Raw genomic sequence first — 21,233 nt, 5'->3', positions numbered from 1 at the left:
TCGTCATTTTATAATTTTCGATAAAATATTTTATATCTATTGCTATTTCTATAAAATATTTTATAATTTTGATAAAATATATTTATATCTATAAATAATAATAATATTATGTAATATTGCTCATTAAGAATATAAATGGCTATTATAGAATAAAAAATAATGTCTCCATAATTGTTAGATATTATTGTGATATTTTTTACCTGAAATGGTGTTAATATATTTAATAGTTTGTATCTATGGGGATTAGTAAATAAAATTTATGTGTGTATATTATAACAAAGACTATAACAACCATTTTTTGCGTTAAAAACCATTTTTTTTAAATAGCAAATATTTAAGGGACAAAAATACAAGAAATATTATATCTTAAGCTTGATAAAAAGTGCCGTCTACGTATTATTTTTATAAATAGCTAATTTCTGCAATAAAGAATACGCTCAATCTCTAAAAAGTTGGCTGTGAAATAACTGAACGCTAACGCGCATGGAAACGTCAGTGTCAGTGTCAATAAATATTTTAAAGTTGTTCTGACATGTTTTAGAAGCATGTTATGTGTTTTAATTTAGTTTTAAGATAAATCTAAAAGAATTAGTAGGAAATTTTCGATAATAGTTTTCGAAAAAATGCAGTTTAGTCGAATTCAAAAGATTTTTTAAAATTTGTATTGCGTTTTGGTGTTTTAAACTCTATGTTGTATTAGTACAATTGACGGGGTAAGTTACGTTTTATTTTTTACACGTTTTTGTCAAAATATAGATGAAATAAATTAATTTATTGAAGGTTTTGGCTATTTTTGACAATTTTTAACGATATAGTCTTGTTTAGTGTTTTATATTTATTGCCCCTATGATACACTGAATAGATACTATTCAAAATTGATTTACAGACAGACAATAACAATATAAATGCTAGCTAGGAACATGAGAATGGCCAATAAATGGCCAAATAAGAGTTAGGGTGACCTTCGGGGTGTCTATATCTGAAAAAAATGGATGTTTTATATTTTTAATATAAATATCTATCATTTGAGATACAAGGTCAATAGTAAATGTGTGTTCAAAATACATGTATGTGTGTCTACTATAATAACCGTTTTTAATTCTAAAAACAGTTTAAAATTTGTATTTTTTTAATTATCAAAACCTTATAGACCAGAAACTACAAAGAAAATAAATAAAACTTTTAAATAAACTTAAAAGTTGAGAAAAAAGCAGCATTTAACAGCCGTACACCTGCTTTATTTGCGAATTTCCCGTTTAAAGCTTGCCAGGCCAAGGAGACCACCCATCATCAGGACGACTTTGGTAGTCTATCTCGACCTGGCAAGTTCAAAACAGAAAATGCACGTCAAGTACATTATAGCACTTGTCGATGGCGATTTGTTCTCAACAAAATAGAGGTACAACAAAATATCGTTTTGACTACACTAAAAAAATACAAACTTTATATCTAATAAGCAACTCATCATAAGCGATTTTTAGAAATATAATATTACTAATATTATTTTCACAATTAATTTGACTTGTTTACAAATTATATTTTAACCACAAATACAGTTTTAAACTACGTTTCTTTTGTCTATTTTTAGAAATACGTCGAAAATGTGAAACAAGACGCCAGCATTGGCACCAATATACTTCGAGTTTCCGCTTCCGACGAAGATGCCGACAACAACGGAGCCATTGTGTACACACTCAGCGCTGGATCCAACCCTGCCGATCTGGAATACTTCGAAATCCAGCCAGAAAGTGGCTGGATCATTTTGAAGAAACCCTTGGACGTAAGTATCTTAAAGTTATATATCCCAAGTAAGTTTTAGTAAAGTAAGCAAACCTAAAAGTGTGGTAGAAAGAAAATTAGATATTTTAAACTTAAACATAAAAAATTTGAAGTTATATTTTATAACAAGATTGAAATTTCTACCACATTTAAATAACTGCTTATTCACACTAAATAAATACCTATTATCTTTACAATTTAATGATGTAAGACAAACTAATGTTGTGAATAAGTAGGGTATATTCTATAATATAAAAACCTTGATGATCTCTAATGATTTACTAATAAAAAAGTGTGTTTGATGATGAGTGAGTGTGCTCGAAAGTTCCAGGAAAAAATCTGTAGGGGGCCTAAAAATGCAAAAAAATAATGTCCGGATCACTGATAGGTACGAGTGGACATATCTTCGTAAAGTATATTCCATTGGTTTGTTTGTACTCACCCAGATAGTTAAAAAAATGTAGAATTTATTAAAAAAATACAAGCAATCACCATAATTATAATTGAACTGGCTGATTTTTTACTTTAAATAATTTTATGTTAATTTAAGGCATTGTGAATAAACTATATTATATAGTTTTTTTAGTATATTTTAGATTTTTATATACTTTTCCTTCTTGGTTTTAGGCCAATAAATCATTTTCCTTTCAATTACCTTTTTAAGACTATTTTTTTGGCCTTCATCAGAGTCTAAAATTACATTATTTGTGGAGAATTGTTAATTTTGAAGTTTATAACTTGATATAATGTCATTTTAACAGAACGGTTTCTTGTAGACGTATCTGTTTTAAAAAAGTAAAGTGTTCTCGAATAGTTGAATTTAAACATTTTAAATGGGTTTTTTCTTTATTCTTTGTATTTTTTTTGCTTCCGACGACGGAAAGAGATAAACTTTCCGAATTGTTCTTTAATATTTAAGTCCAATTTTACAAATCAATCTGTCAGAGATTTACTCTGGATTATTTGTTAAACATAATACTAATATTCAGTTTAATGTGTTGCTTGTATTTTTTTATAAAGTATCAAAATACCTATCGTGATAAACCGAATGGTGGGAAACCGATAATGGAATGTTCTTTAGCAGCTTTTTTGTTAATGATTTACAGCGCACCTTATATTTGAGTTGCTCAAATTGGTTCGACGGGACCAGTTGCACCAGTTCTATTTAACTTTTATATTCGATGAGTTTGTTTATACGGCACACCTTGCATACAATTACAAGTTTAACCAGTACTTTCGTCGATTTCTTTCCGTACTTTTTTTCGTTTTTGTTTTCTTTTAGTCGTCGAGTTGCTAGAGGGAAAGTTTGATGGACAATAATTTTTATTAATTATTGTTCGTGAACGTGAGATGCAAAATGCTGTGTAAATTGAGAGATTTGTTCAATATATTTTGTTTTGGTGTGCCGATTTTTGTGATTTTTTAAGCAATTTTTAGCCAAATCATTTTAGTGCTTAGTCTATTTTTAAATTAAAATAAGTTTCCATGGTACTCCAGTAAATAAGGACATGGGAAAGACAATGACTTTTTAGGGGAATTGTGTACCTTTTGAGGAGTAGTTTTAAGGAAAAAAGTTATAAAACCGTAATCGGTCAGCTTTGGCGGAAAAATGGCACCAAATGGCCGAAAAAACAGTTTTTTTGCAAATATCTGCCAAAATATGCAATTTACAAAAACGGTCCTTATCATTTTTTACGTAGAATTAGTAGTTTTCGAGATATTACGCCTCGAAGATCCCTGAATTTTCTCTCCAAGTCTTAACGTTCTGGAGATAGATTTCATAAGAAGTATCATTGATTGATAGAACAAATTGTTCAATAACTGGACTAAAATTTAATATTTCTTGATGATTCAAAGTTCATTTAAAAAGTAGAATTAAAAATATCGCATTTTGGAACTTGTTTGAATTTTGTCATATCTTATGGTAATAAAAAACTGGGCAAACATTTCTTGGTTCAAAAAATTTCAGATTTTTACAAACTTATTTATATTTTCACTAATAATAGCTTATTTACAGTTGAGAGAGGGTTGGAACCTTTGGTGTTACACAGCAAAATAAAAACACTAAATCACCACAATACACCAAAACACTTTTACTTTTACACTGGATGCGCGTTTCGCTAATCATGTTAGCATCATCAGCAGATGATTATAAACTAAAGTACTTCTTTTTTTTTGTGAGGGGGTGGTTGAAAAATCTTTTATAGACGAATAGTGATCATTTCCATAACCATCTCGAGAGAGACGGTCATAGAAATAACCAATCTACAAGTTGAGCGTTTATATACTTGCCCAGTGGGTCTAGCCAACCGAGTCAGAGCCCACTGAGCGTAACAGTTAGATTTCCGCCACTAGAGTAATGGTCTTTATCAACAATATGTTCGGCAACGCAAGATTTATCCGGTCTACCATATCTTATCTGAGCTAAATGTTCTTTAAATCTAGTTAATATTGATCTTCTAGTTTGTCCAACATATTTCTGATTACAATCTTTACAAGAAATTTCATAAATACCCGACCTTTCCAGTGGAGGTGTTTTATCCTTTGGATTACCTAATAATTGTTGTAATTTATTATTAGCACTATACACAAGTTTATAATTGACATTCTTAAAAATTCGTTTTAGACCACGGGATAACTCTCTATCAAACGGTATCAAAAATATTTAGACGTATCTTTCTCTACTTGAAAAGTCGAATTTTCAGAAATCATTAACCTATACCTACGTTTTCTAATTAATTTATCAACTAGTGCAGGAGAATATCCATTACACTCAGCTACATTCCTAATATAATCTCTTTCTATTTCATATCTAAGTGGGAAACTAAGTAATTTATGAACTAAGAAATTTAAACTAGCCATTTTATGTCCAACACTATGATGTGATTCATTAGGAATATATCTGCGTGTGGTCGTATTTTTCCTATAGATATCAAATTCCAGGCATTTATTAGTATTTCTAATAACTAATACATCTAGAAATGGTAATCTGTCGTTGTTCTCAATTTCATGCGTAAATTTAATGGAAGGAAAACGATTATTTAACTTAGAAATAAAATTATCTATGGTGTCCAACGATAAAAGTTCAAAATTACCTGCAATATCTTGCAACTCTTTCAGAGTATATTGTTCTTGCCCATTTTCCCGGATATAATGGACTACCTTTACCATTTAGTCTGAAATATCAGCATCCAAGGGACGGGACGTCCTACTTTTCTAGGGGCTGTGGAACATGACTTATAAAATTGTGTATAACAATGCTTGTGATATCTGGCACCCGCACAAAAAAAGTCTTGACGAATAAGCTATTATTATTAAAAATATGAATAAGTTGTAAAAATCTGAAAATCTTTGGGCCAAAAAATTTTGCCCGTTTTTTTATTATCATAAAATATGACAAAATTCAAACAAGTTCCAAAATGTGATAGCTATTAATTCTACCTTTTAATTGAACTTTGAATTATCAACAAATATTAATTTTTAGCGAAGTTATTAAACAATTTGTCTTATCAATTATACCCTTATGAAATCTGTCTCCGGAGCGTTAAGACTTTTAAGAGAAAATTAAGGGATCTTCGAGGCGTAACGTCTGGAAAACTACTATTTCTACATAAAAGCTGATAAGGACCAATTTTGTAGGTAACTACCTAAGCTTCATTTTTTATTCATTCGCCAAAACTATTTAAAATCATTTTAATTTTCGTGGTTTTTATATGCACATGGGAAACTTTAATTTTTAATTTAAAAATCAGTTTAAAAGTCAAATAATTTAACTGTAAATTAATTAAATAATCAGCAAATTCAGCCCACTAGAACAAAATATATTTAACTTTAAAATACACATACATTTGGTGCTGTAAAAGGTAAAATGTGTTGTTTTTTTTTACTGAAAATGAATAAGAAAGTTTCTAGCTAAATTCGATAGTACTTTTGGCTTTCCCTTTTCAACTCGATCATCTATTTTTTTCTGTATATTTTGGAGTAGCAAGGAGCGCTGTCTTTTTGTTTTGTAACGCCATGAACTATCAACAATTTTTGGCCGCCACTTGATTTTTTGCGCAGTCCAGTCATCCACAGAAGCGTAGCTAAAGTATGACAAAGCAACACACATTTCTTTAATATTGTTTAATTTTTATGTTCGATTACATCGCATAGTTTGATTTGATGTTAATTTTATTAAGTTGATTAACCATTTTGTCGGATATAAAACAGGTTATTTTTCTATTTAGCAAAAAAAGCAATTTATTAAAGTATCTACACTGAGGTGCAAAAAAAACGCAACGGAGAAAATTTTGGTCAAATTTAAACTGTTATCCGTTTTGTTGTCTTTAGTCCTATTTTTATGATTTTTTAGCAGTCTCTATATAATTATGATCAACTTTGTAATTTCTATATTCTATTTTTATAAACTTTAGTAAATGGCATATTACACACAGGGTTAATCGAGGGGTTGTTTTTACCCTAACTTTGACACACCCTGTGCAACAATTTCGTGTGTAAATTTTCCTGAAATATAATTTTAGGGTCAGAACCATGTCTCCTGAGCATTTTGTTTTTGGATCATGTCAATACATGCCTTGGTTAATTTTAAGAGCGAAATGAACTTGCCACCAACAATTTGCAATTTTTCAAATTATAATTTATTTTTGAAGTGTTTTTTTCAATATGACAAGGCAGCTTTGGTGATTATTGTGAACTATATACTACTATGAACTGCCCATCATGTTTAACGTTTGGGAAATACTTTGCAGGAGGGTTAGAGGTCGCGAAGCGTTACCAGCTTTATTAAATGAACTTCGCTTGGTCCTTAAGGAAGAATGGAAAAACAACGCAATATAATATATGCAGCTTCAATGACAGTATGAACAAACGTATAAAGGCAATTATAGAAGCCAGGGGAGCAATACAAAGTATCAGGGTATTTTTTACATTTTTTTTTCAGTTTGTATACTTCAGTATTACAGATGTTTTCCTTAAAATCGTTAGTTCTGTTATCGTTATTAATGTTTATTAAAACCAGGACTGTATCGTTAGTCTTCAACGTTTTTTTTAATTTAGTGTAGATTATCCGATGCAGCGTAATATGACGTTACGACAATAGTCACCAAAACCCATCTCGTATTTTTAAAAAATTACATCAAAAGAAATGATAACTGAAAAAAATGCAAATTGATCGCGATCAGTTCATTTCGCTCTTAAAAATTAACCAAAGCATGCATTGACGTGATCGAAAAAGCAAAATGCCCAGGAGACACGGTTCTTACCGTAAAATTATATTTCAGGAAAATTTTTACACACGAAATTATTGCACAGGGTGTTTTAAAGTTAGGATAAAAAAACAACCCCTCGATTAACCCTGTATAATACGTCAATTACTAAAGTTTACAAAAAACTGAGTTTACGAATTCAAGTTGATATAATTATATACAGTTTGCTAAAAAAATCATGCAAATAGGGCTAAAAATAACAAAAATATAACACTTTAAATTTAACCAAAAATTTCTCTGTTGAGTGTTTTTGAAATTTTTACTAAAATATACATTGGTAGCTATATATTTTTTCTTTTCATTAAAACAAATCTTATTAACTAAAACCTACTTTTTGCTACAGTTGAATTTAGCTGCTGTGACTGGTGCGGATATTTTTTGATTGTGTGATTTTTGTGATTTTTGAGTGATTTTTGCAGGTGCCACGGCTAGATATATACTAATATTTTTACGTCGATAGTATTTTTAACAAATAACACGAAAGATGACAGGGGAGAATCTGTATTTTTGAAAACACCCTGTCATCTTAAAGAAAGTCCCGACCAAAAATAAAACATCTATTTTTTCAAAAATTAAATAAAATTTGTAAATTATTTTTGGTATTGGTCGGGTACTTTCTTTAACATTGTGACATTTTTGTACTGTGTATGGGGCGGCGCTACAAACCGAAAACTAACAAAAACGAAAGCTAACGAAGCAAATTAAACGTCTAACCGGTTTTTGAAGGTCGTTTAAGAAGAGAAAGACTTTTTTGATGCACGTCCTTGCTCTCTGACCTGCCCTCAAGTTTTTCTTTTTTTAGTTTTCTTTATATAAATACGATCTTTGCATGCGTTTTTGCCTGCTTACTGTTTTATTTTTGGTTTGATAATTATTTGCGTATACACATCTTTTCGTCACTGTTCTCTAACGTCTATAGTGGTTAAAAAGTACCAAGAAACAAAATTTGATCTAATCTCTATTAAGTGGATATATCTGTAATATAATTTAGGTTGGAATCTTTGTGAAATTGCACAAGTAAACTGCAATACATCCAAACAGTTCATTTTTAATTCTGAATACAGGCTTTAATAAAATAAGTGTCATAATTTATTTCTAATTCACTAAATCATTATTCTGTATGTTTACCACTATTCGTAAATACAGGGTGGTCCGAACTGAATTCCGGAAACGTCGGCAGTATATTCTGCAGATAAACGTATGTAAATAAGTTCGTATAAATGTATGTCCTAATTACTTAGTTTCGGAGATATAGGGTGTACAAGTTTCATTTTTATTTCGATTTTTTCGTGAACGTGAATATTTGGATAAAAATTGGCGTCTGGGAGTTTTTTGACATGAGCAATTTGATTTTGATGTCAATATGACTCCTATTTGTAAGGGGCGCCACCTACATGTGTTTTAACTGTTTTGAAGAATAATAATTGCTATATATACGAGCAACCGTTCTCAAGATATTTAGAATGGAAGTAGTCAATAAATGTCATTATTGACAAAAAAGAAACATGTTGAGTAGATAGTTATTCGACTGAAATGATAAATTTCGGAACTTCTTTTATTTTTAATTAATCATATTTTTTTTTCGAAAAAATGATGATAAAACCAAGTGACATTTTTTGCGTAAAAAACGTCGTAAATGTGTATTTTTTTACTGAGTAGTTTTATACAAGCACGGACAAAAAGTTATCACTCTTCAAACCAGTTAAAACATATCTAGGTGGCGCTGTTTACAAGTAGGGATAGTAATGACATCAAAATCAAATTTCTCATGTTAAAAAAATCCCAGACACCAACTTTCATCCAAATATTGATGTTACTTCAGAAATTATTTAAAAAAAATTAAAATAAAAATGAAACTTCTACACCCTGTATCTTCGGAACAAGAATTTTAGCATATAAATTTATACGAACTTTTTTACTTATTTTTATCTGCAGAATATGCTGCCGAAGTTTCCGGAATACAGATCGGACCACCCTGTATATTAAAGTGGGTTACAGTTTCTTTACTCTGTTAAAGATGTATATAAAATCTGTCTAACGAGTCAGAGAAACTTTCTACAGACAACATCCAAAAAATGACAGAAACTAAATGTAGTTACTGTCATTTTTGGCTTCTGTCGTCTATCTGTGAATTAACTGACATTTTCATATATCCTGTCGTTTAACTGGCTTTAATTTATTTCGTTAAAATCACTAAAATCTTCTCTGATACAAGAAAGTAACCAAACATGGAATACCATTTAGTTTTTGTGTTATATAAAAAAGGTATTAATAAATTCCTATTCTTAGTTATTATCAGTCATACAGTTGCACATATCTTAATAACTGTTTTGTGTTACAGATATTAAATTAAAGTATCACATTTTTTTCTTCAGAAACAAATTGAACATAAAAGCACCTAAATATGGAATAGGTACCCAAATATGGAACACTATAAAACAAACACTTCATACTAATCAAAACGTATATGACATTTTTTTATTAAACATATTGAGACAAGTAAATACACCTAAAACATTCAAACAGACATGTAATAAATGCGTTGTCATAATATACAATATTCTTTCCAATCACGCATCAACAAATACTTACTGAGTACCTTAAAAACTCTTTTTATAGCGCTGAAAGAAAACACTCTCACCCTGGCCACAACACCTGCACATGAGTATAATGACAGAAAGAGATTAAAAATAACTGTTTTTTGCGATTTGACATATTCGTTTCAGAGAAATGGCGGTATTCCATATTAGAGATACTATATTCCATATTTGGTTACTTTACTGTTTATTATGGATATACCGTTGAATATGATTTAACTTATAAAAAAATAAATATACAAATTATGAATGTGAAATTATGATCTAATAAGCAAATATATGTCTTTAAGGACTATGCTTTTTGTCTGCGTGCATCGCATACTGTTATATAGCTAATTTTAACTTTATTATGTGAGCATTATTGTTAAGACTCTAACTTCGTAAATAAACGGATAATGCTCATGGGATTTAAGATCTATATTAAGAGATACTATGATCTATAATACCTTTTTAATATAGATTTTGTTCCCAGGTTTAGTTCCCAGAAACATTTTGACATCACAATGCATAGTTTACCATGCACAATAAGAATTTGACCATTTTTTTTATTATATCATTTTATATTAAATATTTTCAAAAAATACTGAAATTATTAGTAGGCAATAATACCCATCAGCCCCTATTAAAACTTCGGTGCATAAATAACCACTTTAATGTAGTATTGATCTTTTTAAAACAGAGTAAGTTTTAATATAAATAAACTCAATACCTACTTATAATTAATAAGCAAATAGGATAAAATTTTAATTACATATTTGATAAATATTAAAGGATATATAAATACAGTTTAAAAAAATATTAATTATTTACTGTTGAATAATAATACGGGAGTAGATCAAATTTGAAGGAATTTACCTAATAAATTATTTATATATGATATTAATATAAAATTGATGTGTGTATGCGACTACTATCTAAGTTGAGTTCAATTTTTATTTAACTGCACTTTTTCTGTTGTTCACTTTAAAAAAATATACCACCGACCAATGGAATACAGGGATGTTACCCAGTAAGTAAAACATACCGTATTGTCAGCTAGCTCTACGGTAATTTTGCTTTATAGACTTTTTGTGGTGAATCAAGACTGTGTTTTGGGAGATATTTTGCGTAGTTTTTATTACTATTTTTAAAGAAATGGGTTATGGTGATTTTGAAATAACAATACACCTAATGTAGAGTTTTTGTTATGTTTGTGGGTATGGTGGTCTTCAAGTTGCTATTAAAAATTTATTTATTTTATGCACCTTTGTTGCCTTTTAGTTAATAATTATATCTACACTGAGGTATTTTTACTCAGTATACCTAAATTTATACTGTTGGTGATTATTCACAATTTATTAAGTTGTGATATACTCGTTTTTGTTAATATGATATTTTGGTATGGAGCATATGTCTTAAGCAAAATAGTTTATATGAAGAATGAACATTTATTTCTAACAGGTATTACCAGAAAACATGTCCATGTGATTTATGCGTAAAATTGTTTGAGGAATGTTATCGATTCTGTCATTTCCAGGCCAACTGGATGCCTTTTCTTTTTCGATCATGTCCATCTAATATGATTTTTATTTTTTAATAAACCGGAAATACCCATGATCGAAATGCCTGAGTATCGATGACATTCACACTAATTTAAAATATAAAATGATGAAGGGATCTCTTTGTCAAAGTCAATCCTGACACACCTTTGCGGTATAAACAGGGTATGTTACTATTCGTATAAATTGTGAAAGAAAATATCATTTCAAATTGACATTGTCTTTAATTTTAAAGTTTTATACAAAGTTTTGAACAAATATGTTACTGATTATCAATTTTCAAAAGTAAAGAAAATGTCAGTTGAAGATAATTATTAATAATTTATCATTGCCTCCCACTCAATCATATGTATATATTCATATAAACTCTTTAGCTCAAGGCTGTCTTTTACTAATTGTTTTTTAGGTAATATATTTGATGTGATATAAAATTAGTGCATTTCTGTAAAAATGGATGTGCTTTAACAACAGTAAAACTGTATCTTATATACCGCGTCTCGTGGCAACAATGCCTATAACTTTATTTTTCGGATAAAAAAATGACGGTATGTTAGTATACATGTTCGATGATGTATATGATTGATTGATCGCGGTCTAATTGTTTATCACTTCCCTGTTCTGTGAAATGACTATAACTTTTGATTTTAATGGCACCCCCTCGATATATTTTTACTTTATTCGATTTAAAATGACACCCAAAATTATTTAGTTTATTATCGTCCAATACTTCTCTCCTTCCTGGAGGCTGGATATTAAAACACTAATTTTTAATCAAAGAGTCTTAGAAAATAGATTTGATTATCTAAGGTTTTTTGTGTCCAATAGTTAAAAGATTCAAATTGTTTTTTTAATCAGTCTCAATTTTTTCTACCTCAAATTCCAGATTGACTGGCCTAAATATAATTAAATTAAAAAAAATATTTACGAATAATTTGGTACACACACTTTGGTATTTCGAGTCAAAAATTTTCGTTACGAACCGCAAAGCAGTAATTTCAAATAAACTAGTAAAAAATGTCAAAAAGTTGACATATGATATGTCATTCTATTCAGAGTGTCAGCTCTTCTACCGAATAAAGTAACAAAATACCGAGTGAAACAGGAAGGCTCAGCCAACAATTTAATATGCCAAACCAATTCTGGACAATTTATGTCATATACTAACATATCAAATCTCGTTTTTTTATCTGAAAAATAAAAAAGGTAGGTGAGCAACTTTGAGACGTACCAGGTATAAATATAAATATGTGCTACATAATTTGTTATTAAGGCAATATATGGCAAGTAAAAAGCATTTTATACGTTTAGAACTCTTTACTAAAATAATTGAATAAGTTAATACTAATTTGAATAACTCGGACATCTAGATGGTTCCAATTCCTCTTTTAATAACAAAATTTTCAATTAAATATTTTTTATATTTTTGTTAAAAGTATATTTTACATATGCAATATTAATATTTTATGCTAGTCATTTGTTTTTGGGAATAAATGTATATTGAACTTCTAGGTAAAACAAGAAACTAGAGAATTTCTAAATAGTATAGTTAGTTTTATATTAGAAATTAGTAGATTGTTTTGAATAATAATGTTTTGTTCATGATGGTAAGTATTTTAAGAAGTATTCGTGTATGATTTAACATATTTTGTAAAAATTATCCAGTAATGTTGTTTAGTAAATTGACTGAATTTTATTTAAACTCTTATGCCGACTTCCATTTGTCGCAAAATTGTACCAAAACACAGTCTCTCCACGAGGTAAGCCCAGCAAGTCGGCCTCATTATTTCCCGTTATGTTCAGTTCAGTTGTGTGATTGAGTTGATTTTAATTACTTGATTATTTTAATTTTGGTGTTATCATTTTTATTTGAGACGTACTAGTTTCTGATAGTACAACTATTCTTAAATTGGCATTAACACAGATTATATTCATTACACGATTAAATAATATATTTGAGATGGTATCTTTAAGTCCATTCTTCGATTGTTATATCAATTTAAGTAAAATTCTGCTGTCAACCTACACAATTAGTTAAACATTTATTAACGATAAAGCGTCAATCATCCTAATATACAGGGTTTTAAAAGCATGTGCCATCTCCCGTGGGGAGATACCTTACCCAAATAAGACTAATTATAATTTTCTTCCAAACGCTTTTAGTGATTCGAATGAAATTTTGAGGGTAAAAGTTACATATTTTAATGATAAAATAGGGATTATCACTAGAATATTTATTTATTTTATCTTTTAACAAAAATTGTGTTGGTTTGCTGATCAAAAGATGTCTCTTGACAGTTTGTCTATTTCTGGTCTCCTTTGATGAAATAAATTTTATTTTTATTTTAATTCTGATTATCAACATTGCGTTTATCTCATATCAAGGAGATCAAAATAGACAAAATACAAGGTTTAATCGCCATTAAAGGGCCTACAATAGATTTTGTTGACAAGAGAAAGAATTTTGGGGCACATTCTTTTAGAAAATATTCTAGTGATAACTCATGCAGGTCCCTGGTAAATCTGTTCGACATTTACCATTAAAATATGTAGCATTTATAATAACTTTACCCTCAAAGTTTCATTCAAATCACTAAAAGCACTTTGGAAGAAAACTATAATCGAAAAAAATACACAAGAAGGAAATAATTTAACCTTTTATCAGTAAGTATTTTATTTAAGTAAGTAAGAAACAAAACAGCATTGAACTTATGTTGATATAAAAATAAACTTTATTTTTTAACGTGAGAATCTCCCCACGAGAATTACAATCAATTCTGTATAGAAAATAGTTTGAATAGCTTAAATATAAAAAATGTATAAATTTAGGCAATACATGTTTTACAATATTTGAAGTAATTACACCATTTGTACCATTGTTTAAATTGTTATTGTTTATAATTTGTTTATTATTTCAATTAAATTAAAGTTACTAGAAGAAGCACTGCAAATCAAAAATATTTTAAATGCTCTGAGCTGACATTTATATATAATCTGTAAATTGATCTTTAGTGGGTATATATTGTTTTCACTGATTTCCGGAAATAAAAAATATAGAATATTTAAAAAATTTAAAAAATATAAATCTGATAATCAAGGATAATATGGATCAATCAAGTTCGTTTATTATAAAGAATTAAATTTTTATTGAATATGTTCACACATTATTAAGAATTATGGCTATAATACAGACATTATAAAAATACCAACTCATCTTTCTACACAAATCCATAGAACAATATCTCCAGTTACTTTTTAAAAGGTTTGAAGTTTTAGCGCCTGCAAGTAATTTGCTATGTTTTTAGTAGAAGGTAGAATGGGTGACCTTCTTGTAAGTTTAATTGTTATTCTGGTCTTTTTATCATATTTCTATGTTAACATATTATTGACTCAGTTTATCAGAAATTGGTATGTCTCGACATCATTTAACTTTACGTTCGAGCCATACGTATCATTCTGGTACATTATTTTTTCGTTTTCTTACGTTTTCTATTTTGTCCCCACCCACTCATATGACCGTGCCGTTTGTCTATTTCACTCTCGCACAGAGAGACAGGTACCGATTGCGCGTGCGCGCCTCCGACCGCGGCACGCCCCCCTCCTTTGCCGACGTCGACATCGAGCTCGATGTCGTGGACAGAAACAACAAGCCGCCTCTGTGGGACAGAGATACGTTGAGCCCCATCCACATTAAAGAAAATGTCACAGTGGGAACTGTGGTCACCTCGGTCAAAGCCAGGTTTGTATGTGGTGCCGGAGAGCCCGATCTTGGACAGTCTACCTGAGAAATATACAACATTTATGAAGTATTATACAATATTATTAAGTATATATAGTTATGAAGAATATACAATATTTATAGAAGGACAGTCTAAAATCATAGACGTTGTCGTTTCTTCTCTTTAGAAAATTGTATTGATTAATTATTACCTACGGTAATCGCAAAAATCTCCGCTGTACGATCAACTTGAGTGACAAGCGATGATGACTAAACTAAGTGTGCTAAAAGCTTTTTTATTCAGTTTGTCCCCACCACTGACCATACCCAAATCCGTATTTCGAGATTATTGGAAGAAAATAAAAAAAAACATTTTGAATACACAGTTTTGCTTATTTTGTAAAAGTGAGTTAAAAAATATTGTAATGGTTAAATAAACCGAAGAATAATGCAAAGTAATCGCAAAATAATTTCTGATGCACGTGATCAACTTTGAGTAACAAGCGATGGCGACAGCGCTTCCAGATTGTGATGGATTTAGGAGATGAATCTTAATTTGTAAATTTGACAAAAATATAAAAAAAAAAAAAAAAAAAAAAAAAAAATTATTTTTTAATTTAATAACTAATATTTTAGTCATTAATTGATTTATTTGTTCTATAGCTAGTTTCACTATTACATATTGGCAAAAAACTAGTCCATTATGAAGATTATTATTCTAAGCGTTATTATGGTTTATTTATTCACGTACATCTAACGCCATAAATGGTAATAACAAGTAAGAGGGTAATATTAACGCACAAACTAATAATCACACAATTTAATAAAAAACTTACGTAGAAATAAATTTGAAAGTGGTATAATGCTTATTAATCAAACTTACTTCTCTTACTGTAGTCAAGGGTAATAAAGGACATTTATTATCACATTCTCGTTCAAAATAGTTTATCAGGGAAGCTACAAGTTTTCTTTCGACTGTTAAACAATGCTTCAGCATATTTTCAACACAAAATTTCAAGAAATGCAATACAAAACTCGAAATTTAGTTCTTAAAAGCAAATGTTTGTGCTTAAAATGACTATGAAAATAGACAAAAATAACGAGAATTACTCACAAAGATTCAACAACAACACGATATTATACAAAATAAAGACCAATGGTTACATAATTTAAAATATTAATCGACAACGTTGGGTTGAACACGGCGCAATGCGACCAATCACAGAGGTTATTATTGCAGAATTAGGTGGTAAAAAATACAATACAACAAAAAAAAAAATACTTTGGAAAGTTGAAACGTATATTTTTGGAATGATGGTCGGAAAGTGATGTGAGATTATATATTTAAAAATAAATTAATGTATTTTTTTTTTTTTTTTTTTTTTTAAAATAATTTGGATGTTCCTAAATTATATGCTAGTATTTAGGAGATGATTCTTAGACCTTATTTTAAGAAAAAATTCTATGAATGTATGTCTCAAACGTCATAACTCTCGTCATAACATTTAAAAGAACCTTTTTCTATTTTACACGGTACGTAAATATATTATGAAATTATCCAAAAACAACTTAAAACACCAACTTAGTCTCAAAAATCGCTGCCTAGTTATGCAAATTACAATCTTAAAAAATTCAAAGATAATCGTCACAAAACCAATAAATAAGCAACGGAAGACAAAATCAACTTTGACGTTGCGCCTAAGCAACCTATGTTGAGATAAAAAAATATTGTTGTTTAATCATGTCTCTGGTTTATTGACAATGAAATACAACATCAATCGTAGGTTTTTTGATACCTTATTTTCTTTTCGATTTATTAATTCCTAAAAAAATAAAATGACCCCTGTGAACGTAGCGATAATAAAATTCGGTTAAATCTAATTTTGCAGCTTTAATCTAAATATAATATCTGTTACAATCATTTGCCCTATAAAGTAAAATGAAGAGCTGTTGGGTATATTAAATTATACAACAAATTTAAACATTTTTGCCAAAATTTGATTTAGTCAGGTTTATAGGCTTTATGTCAATTTCCTGATAGGATTGATGACGTGCATCGGAAATGTTTTATGATTAATGTACACATTAGAATATTAAGATTTCTTGCTTGAAAACTTATTGAACTGATGCTGATAGAATTTGGCTACCCAACACAAACAAAACCTGCCTAATACTAAATAGACTCTAAAACGTTGGTGGAAAAATTATTTTATTATTAAATATGTACAAAACTTTGTTGTATATTACTTGGGTTTACTTTCTTTGGATTTAAGGCAGAACCAGTTGTTGTCCAATTCTCAAATATATACAATGCGTTGTATGTATTTGGGTGGCATATACAAGTGGTTTGGTTTGTTTTTATAACACGGCGTTATTGTGATCCATTTTTCTCTAGGTTTATTGAATTAATAATGAAAGGTATTATACATTTTTATTTTAAAAAAAAAAAAAAAAAATTTGAAAAATAATCTTGTATTGTGGGAGGCACTAAGGTTTTATAAGATATTGATACTTGAATGCAATTATATTTATAGTAGTGTAGATCATTCAAGTTCATTAAATCATCTGAGCTATATATTAATATATATTTTTATATCAATTTTTTTTTTTTTTTTTTTTTTTTTTTTTTTTTAAATTTTATGTTTATCTGTATGTGTATGTTATCAGTTTTATAATTCAAACTTATATCTTTATTTTAATTTTTTTTTTAAGAAAGTAAGAAATATTCTTTTCTATAACAGGCCATAGTTAAAATTTTTTGATAACATCGATAGACTTTTAGTTATATGAAGGGCATTAAGTTTAGAAAGTTTTCAAAAAATAATTCTTCCAAATAATTTTATAGATTTATAATGAAATATATGTTTTAATTATTTACAAACCCTTTAGACTACATGATATTTCAAAACTATTAAGAAGAGAACAGCATACAAATTAAGTGTTCCATAATATTTTGAGAACTTTTCTCAAGCACACAACATTTATATTTATGTTTTTAAGAAATAGTAACTCATTTTTACTATTCCTTAACGACGTTCATACTGTATTCCCTAGACCTTTATAAACCTTTTACCTATACTATTACCAATCCACGCCCCCTAAAAAATCATCTAACACACGCCTTGTCCTCGGGTACCTTCTACCTTTTTTGCAAATGCGCTGCGCCTGCTGATAGCGCGAGACCTACAAGCTCGAGGCCACCGCCCAGGACAAGGGCTACCCGCCCCTCGCCCGATCGGTGGAGGTGCAGATCGACGTGGTCGATCGGGCCAATAACCCCCCAGTGTGGGACCACGTGGTCTACGGCCCGATCTACATTAGGGAGAACTTCCCGGTGGGCGCAAAGGTTGTGTCCGTGAAAGCCAGGTCGGTGGATGGGATGGGGTGGTTGCGGGGGAGCGACTGAGGGACTACTTTTGGGGGGACAGGTCTGAGGAAAAACCCAGGGTAGTTTTTTTTCGGTAAAATCCGAGCTGTCATTTGTATGTTACCGAATTTGTTAAAATAATAATGTCAAGATTAATATTTTTATATATTTTTAATTTTCACCACAATGGAATAATATTATCTTTATATTAAATTCGGACTATCTTTGTGGTTGTTTACGTCAAGGTTAGACGCTATTTTACAGTTATACAACTTTAGATGTTTGTTGACTAGCACTGAAAGAAAATATTATTATCAAAATTTCTAGACATTTTCTATCATCTCTATTTATCTACGAAACGAAAATGACCTGGAATCGTTCATTTTAAATAGAGCTTTATAGTTTATTTTCTTTTAAATTTGACATTTCTAAAAGAATTTTTGCAAACAAAATTTCAAATTAGTCTCAATTGTATCTAGACAATGTTTGTTATGATTTTTTTTATTTTCAGTATTTAATTAGAGTAGTTAAGTTTGTTCAAATTAAAATTCGCAGTAATTGTTTTTCATTGTATTCTGGGCAATTATTCTTTATTTTTTCGTTCTACAAAACTACACTACTCTATTTGAAATACTATTCATTTTATTACTAACATAAAAGGCGTTCGCACAAGAGAGCTTGAATTTGTAAATTTGTGTTATTGGGCTTTGAATTATTGGCCGAGGGTTGAAGCTATTCAAAATATAGCCTTTTCATACCTGCAGGGTCACGTAGGTAATTTGATTTTAAAATAGCATGGCAGGGTAAAATTTTGCTAGAAAATGTACCTTTTTTTTATTCATTAAGCTGAATAACAAACTATTTTATGTTTATTTTCTTTTAATTTTAATGTAATAAAATGTTTAAATCCAGTGAAACTAGTAATTGCCATTTAAAGATATTAAAAAGTCTGTTATCGAATAAAATAATTATATTATTACGCATAAAAATATGTAACTGTGGTTAATAAATTCTAGTGCAACTAAAAATGACTTGTAAAATTATAGTTATTAACGTAATAAGGCAGATAAACAACAAATAACGGCCGGGCTGAAGTTTGTGATACGAGGCGATAGCCGAGGATCATAAGCAGCTAAGGCCGTTATTTGTTATCGGCCATGTTGCGTTCTAGATTTTTCGTCATACTGCAGATTTTTTAGAGCAATAAACACTACTATTTAATAACAAATTTTATTGAACAATAACACAAGTAAGGATAAAAATACATAATGTCTTATACTAAAATTCATTTTTCATGATAATGAACATGGAAATTTAAAGTGCACTTGTTGTTCTTAGAAATCTGTAATCCTTCCCAGGGATTTACAGATTTTATAGAAGAAGATGATGCTACTGATGAATGGCAAATATTTGTATCCACTAAAGACACATTATTTTGGAGCTATCATGAAAAAGTTGATTTGTTATTTTCATTCTTGTGGAAACTGATTTTTCTATGTAAGTTTCTGCCACTGTTGAAGACTCCAATCCTCCTAGCTCCTTTAGCGATAGTAAATCACCACCATTTTCGGCTAGCATGGTTGCTGATGATCTATGAAATGAATGCCCTGTATAACGTTCTGGATTCTCCAAGTTCAAAAATTTTGCAATTTTCTGCGGTACGCTCCCGATGGTATGTATTCCGACGATTTGCTTAACACACTTGCCTTTCTTGTAACCAATGAAAAATTTTGGATTGTCAAAGTTACGAGGACGCAGGTTGTCCTTATTTTGTATAAACCTTAGGCATCAAACGGAAGGCCCGTTTTTGGAATAGAAATTTCTATCTTTTCTTATTTTTAGTATTTCTTAATGAGACAAGAATATTTTTCTCCGGATCTTCGAAATCATCAACTGTGGGTGACCAAAGCTCGCTGCGCCTACAAGCTCCAAGAATACCAAGCACCAATACAATTTTTTCCAGTAACCAGGTGTAATCATCGGCATCCAGTAGAAAATTATTTATGTCATTCTCCGACAGAACTTTGGCTTTTTTTGGTGAATAACCTTCGTTTTTGCGCCTCAGAAACATGGACAGTTTACCAAATCTATGAACAAATATAATTTAGATGAGTATGATTAAATATCAAAGAATATAATGGCTTTTACCTTGATATGTCGATGTTTCATATACTCTCAACGCAAGCTTCATCATGGATATCTTTGTCCACAGTGATGTAGGAGAATACATTTCAGACATTCTATTAGCATAAGCCAGCAATACCGCTTCTTTTACGCTGTTTATACTTCTATCCTGCCGCCACTTCAAAAAATTGTCATATTCCTGCTGATATATCTCTCTGGTTATAGTCGGAAGTAAATTTTGAGTAGCCGCAGCTGCTTCCTCCTGTATTTCCAGCGGAATTTCTCGCGACATCTCGCTATGGTCTTTTTTCCCAATTTTTGAAAAGTCAAACTGACAATAAATAGTCATTGTTGCGGGTGACAGACGTTACGATTACCTTAGAAACTTAACGTTATGATAACGTCCGGCGGACGTTGTATGCATCTTTTCCATTCTGATTTTGCTTATGTTATAATAATATAAGCAAAATCAGAATGAAACATCATAACGACGGCGGCCGTTAAAACAATCGCGTTGTCACCACAGCAATGACAGCAGCATCCGTTGAGCGGGAGGAAGCCTCAGAGCCGCCGACCAGAGAAGATATCGGCAGAAGGTGAGCCTGATGGCGGCGCATAGAAAGTAAACATGTAAGCGGTATTGCAACTTATAAAAATGAAAACCTCCCTACATCACTGACAGATATCCCGTAACTTTAGCTAACATCGACATATGTTAAAGCCATTATATTCGATATTTATCATACTCGCAGAACTGACCAAACTATTCTGACACGCGAGTTAAAGATATCGACTTTCATCTTATAAACCTACTGAACCGACAATCCACCTAATTGCGTAATATTT

General features: G+C 30.1%; 1 protein-coding gene across 1 annotated transcript in view; it reads left to right on the top strand.

Annotated features, from left to right (window-relative positions):
- Nucleotides 1–21,233, top strand: part of LOC115874412 (neural-cadherin-like) — a gene marked incomplete at its 3' end in the record, with an annotated part of 35,480 nt that overhangs the window by 7,689 nt on the left and 6,558 nt on the right. The window contains exons 4-6 of the mRNA XM_030889575.1: nt 1,589–1,780; nt 14,727–14,921; nt 18,072–18,242. Of these exons, the coding sequence (XP_030745435.1) occupies nt 1,589–1,780; nt 14,727–14,921; nt 18,072–18,242 (558 nt within the window). The remainder of the gene's footprint in view (nt 1–1,588; nt 1,781–14,726; nt 14,922–18,071; nt 18,243–21,233) is intronic.

This window comes from Sitophilus oryzae, unplaced genomic scaffold (assembly GCF_002938485.1).
Source record: "Sitophilus oryzae breed Bouriz unplaced genomic scaffold, Soryzae_2.0 scaffold_1276_pilon_pilon, whole genome shotgun sequence".
Lineage (NCBI taxonomy): Eukaryota > Metazoa > Arthropoda > Insecta > Coleoptera > Curculionidae > Sitophilus > Sitophilus oryzae.
This window is presented reverse-complemented; position numbering and strand designations above follow the sequence as displayed.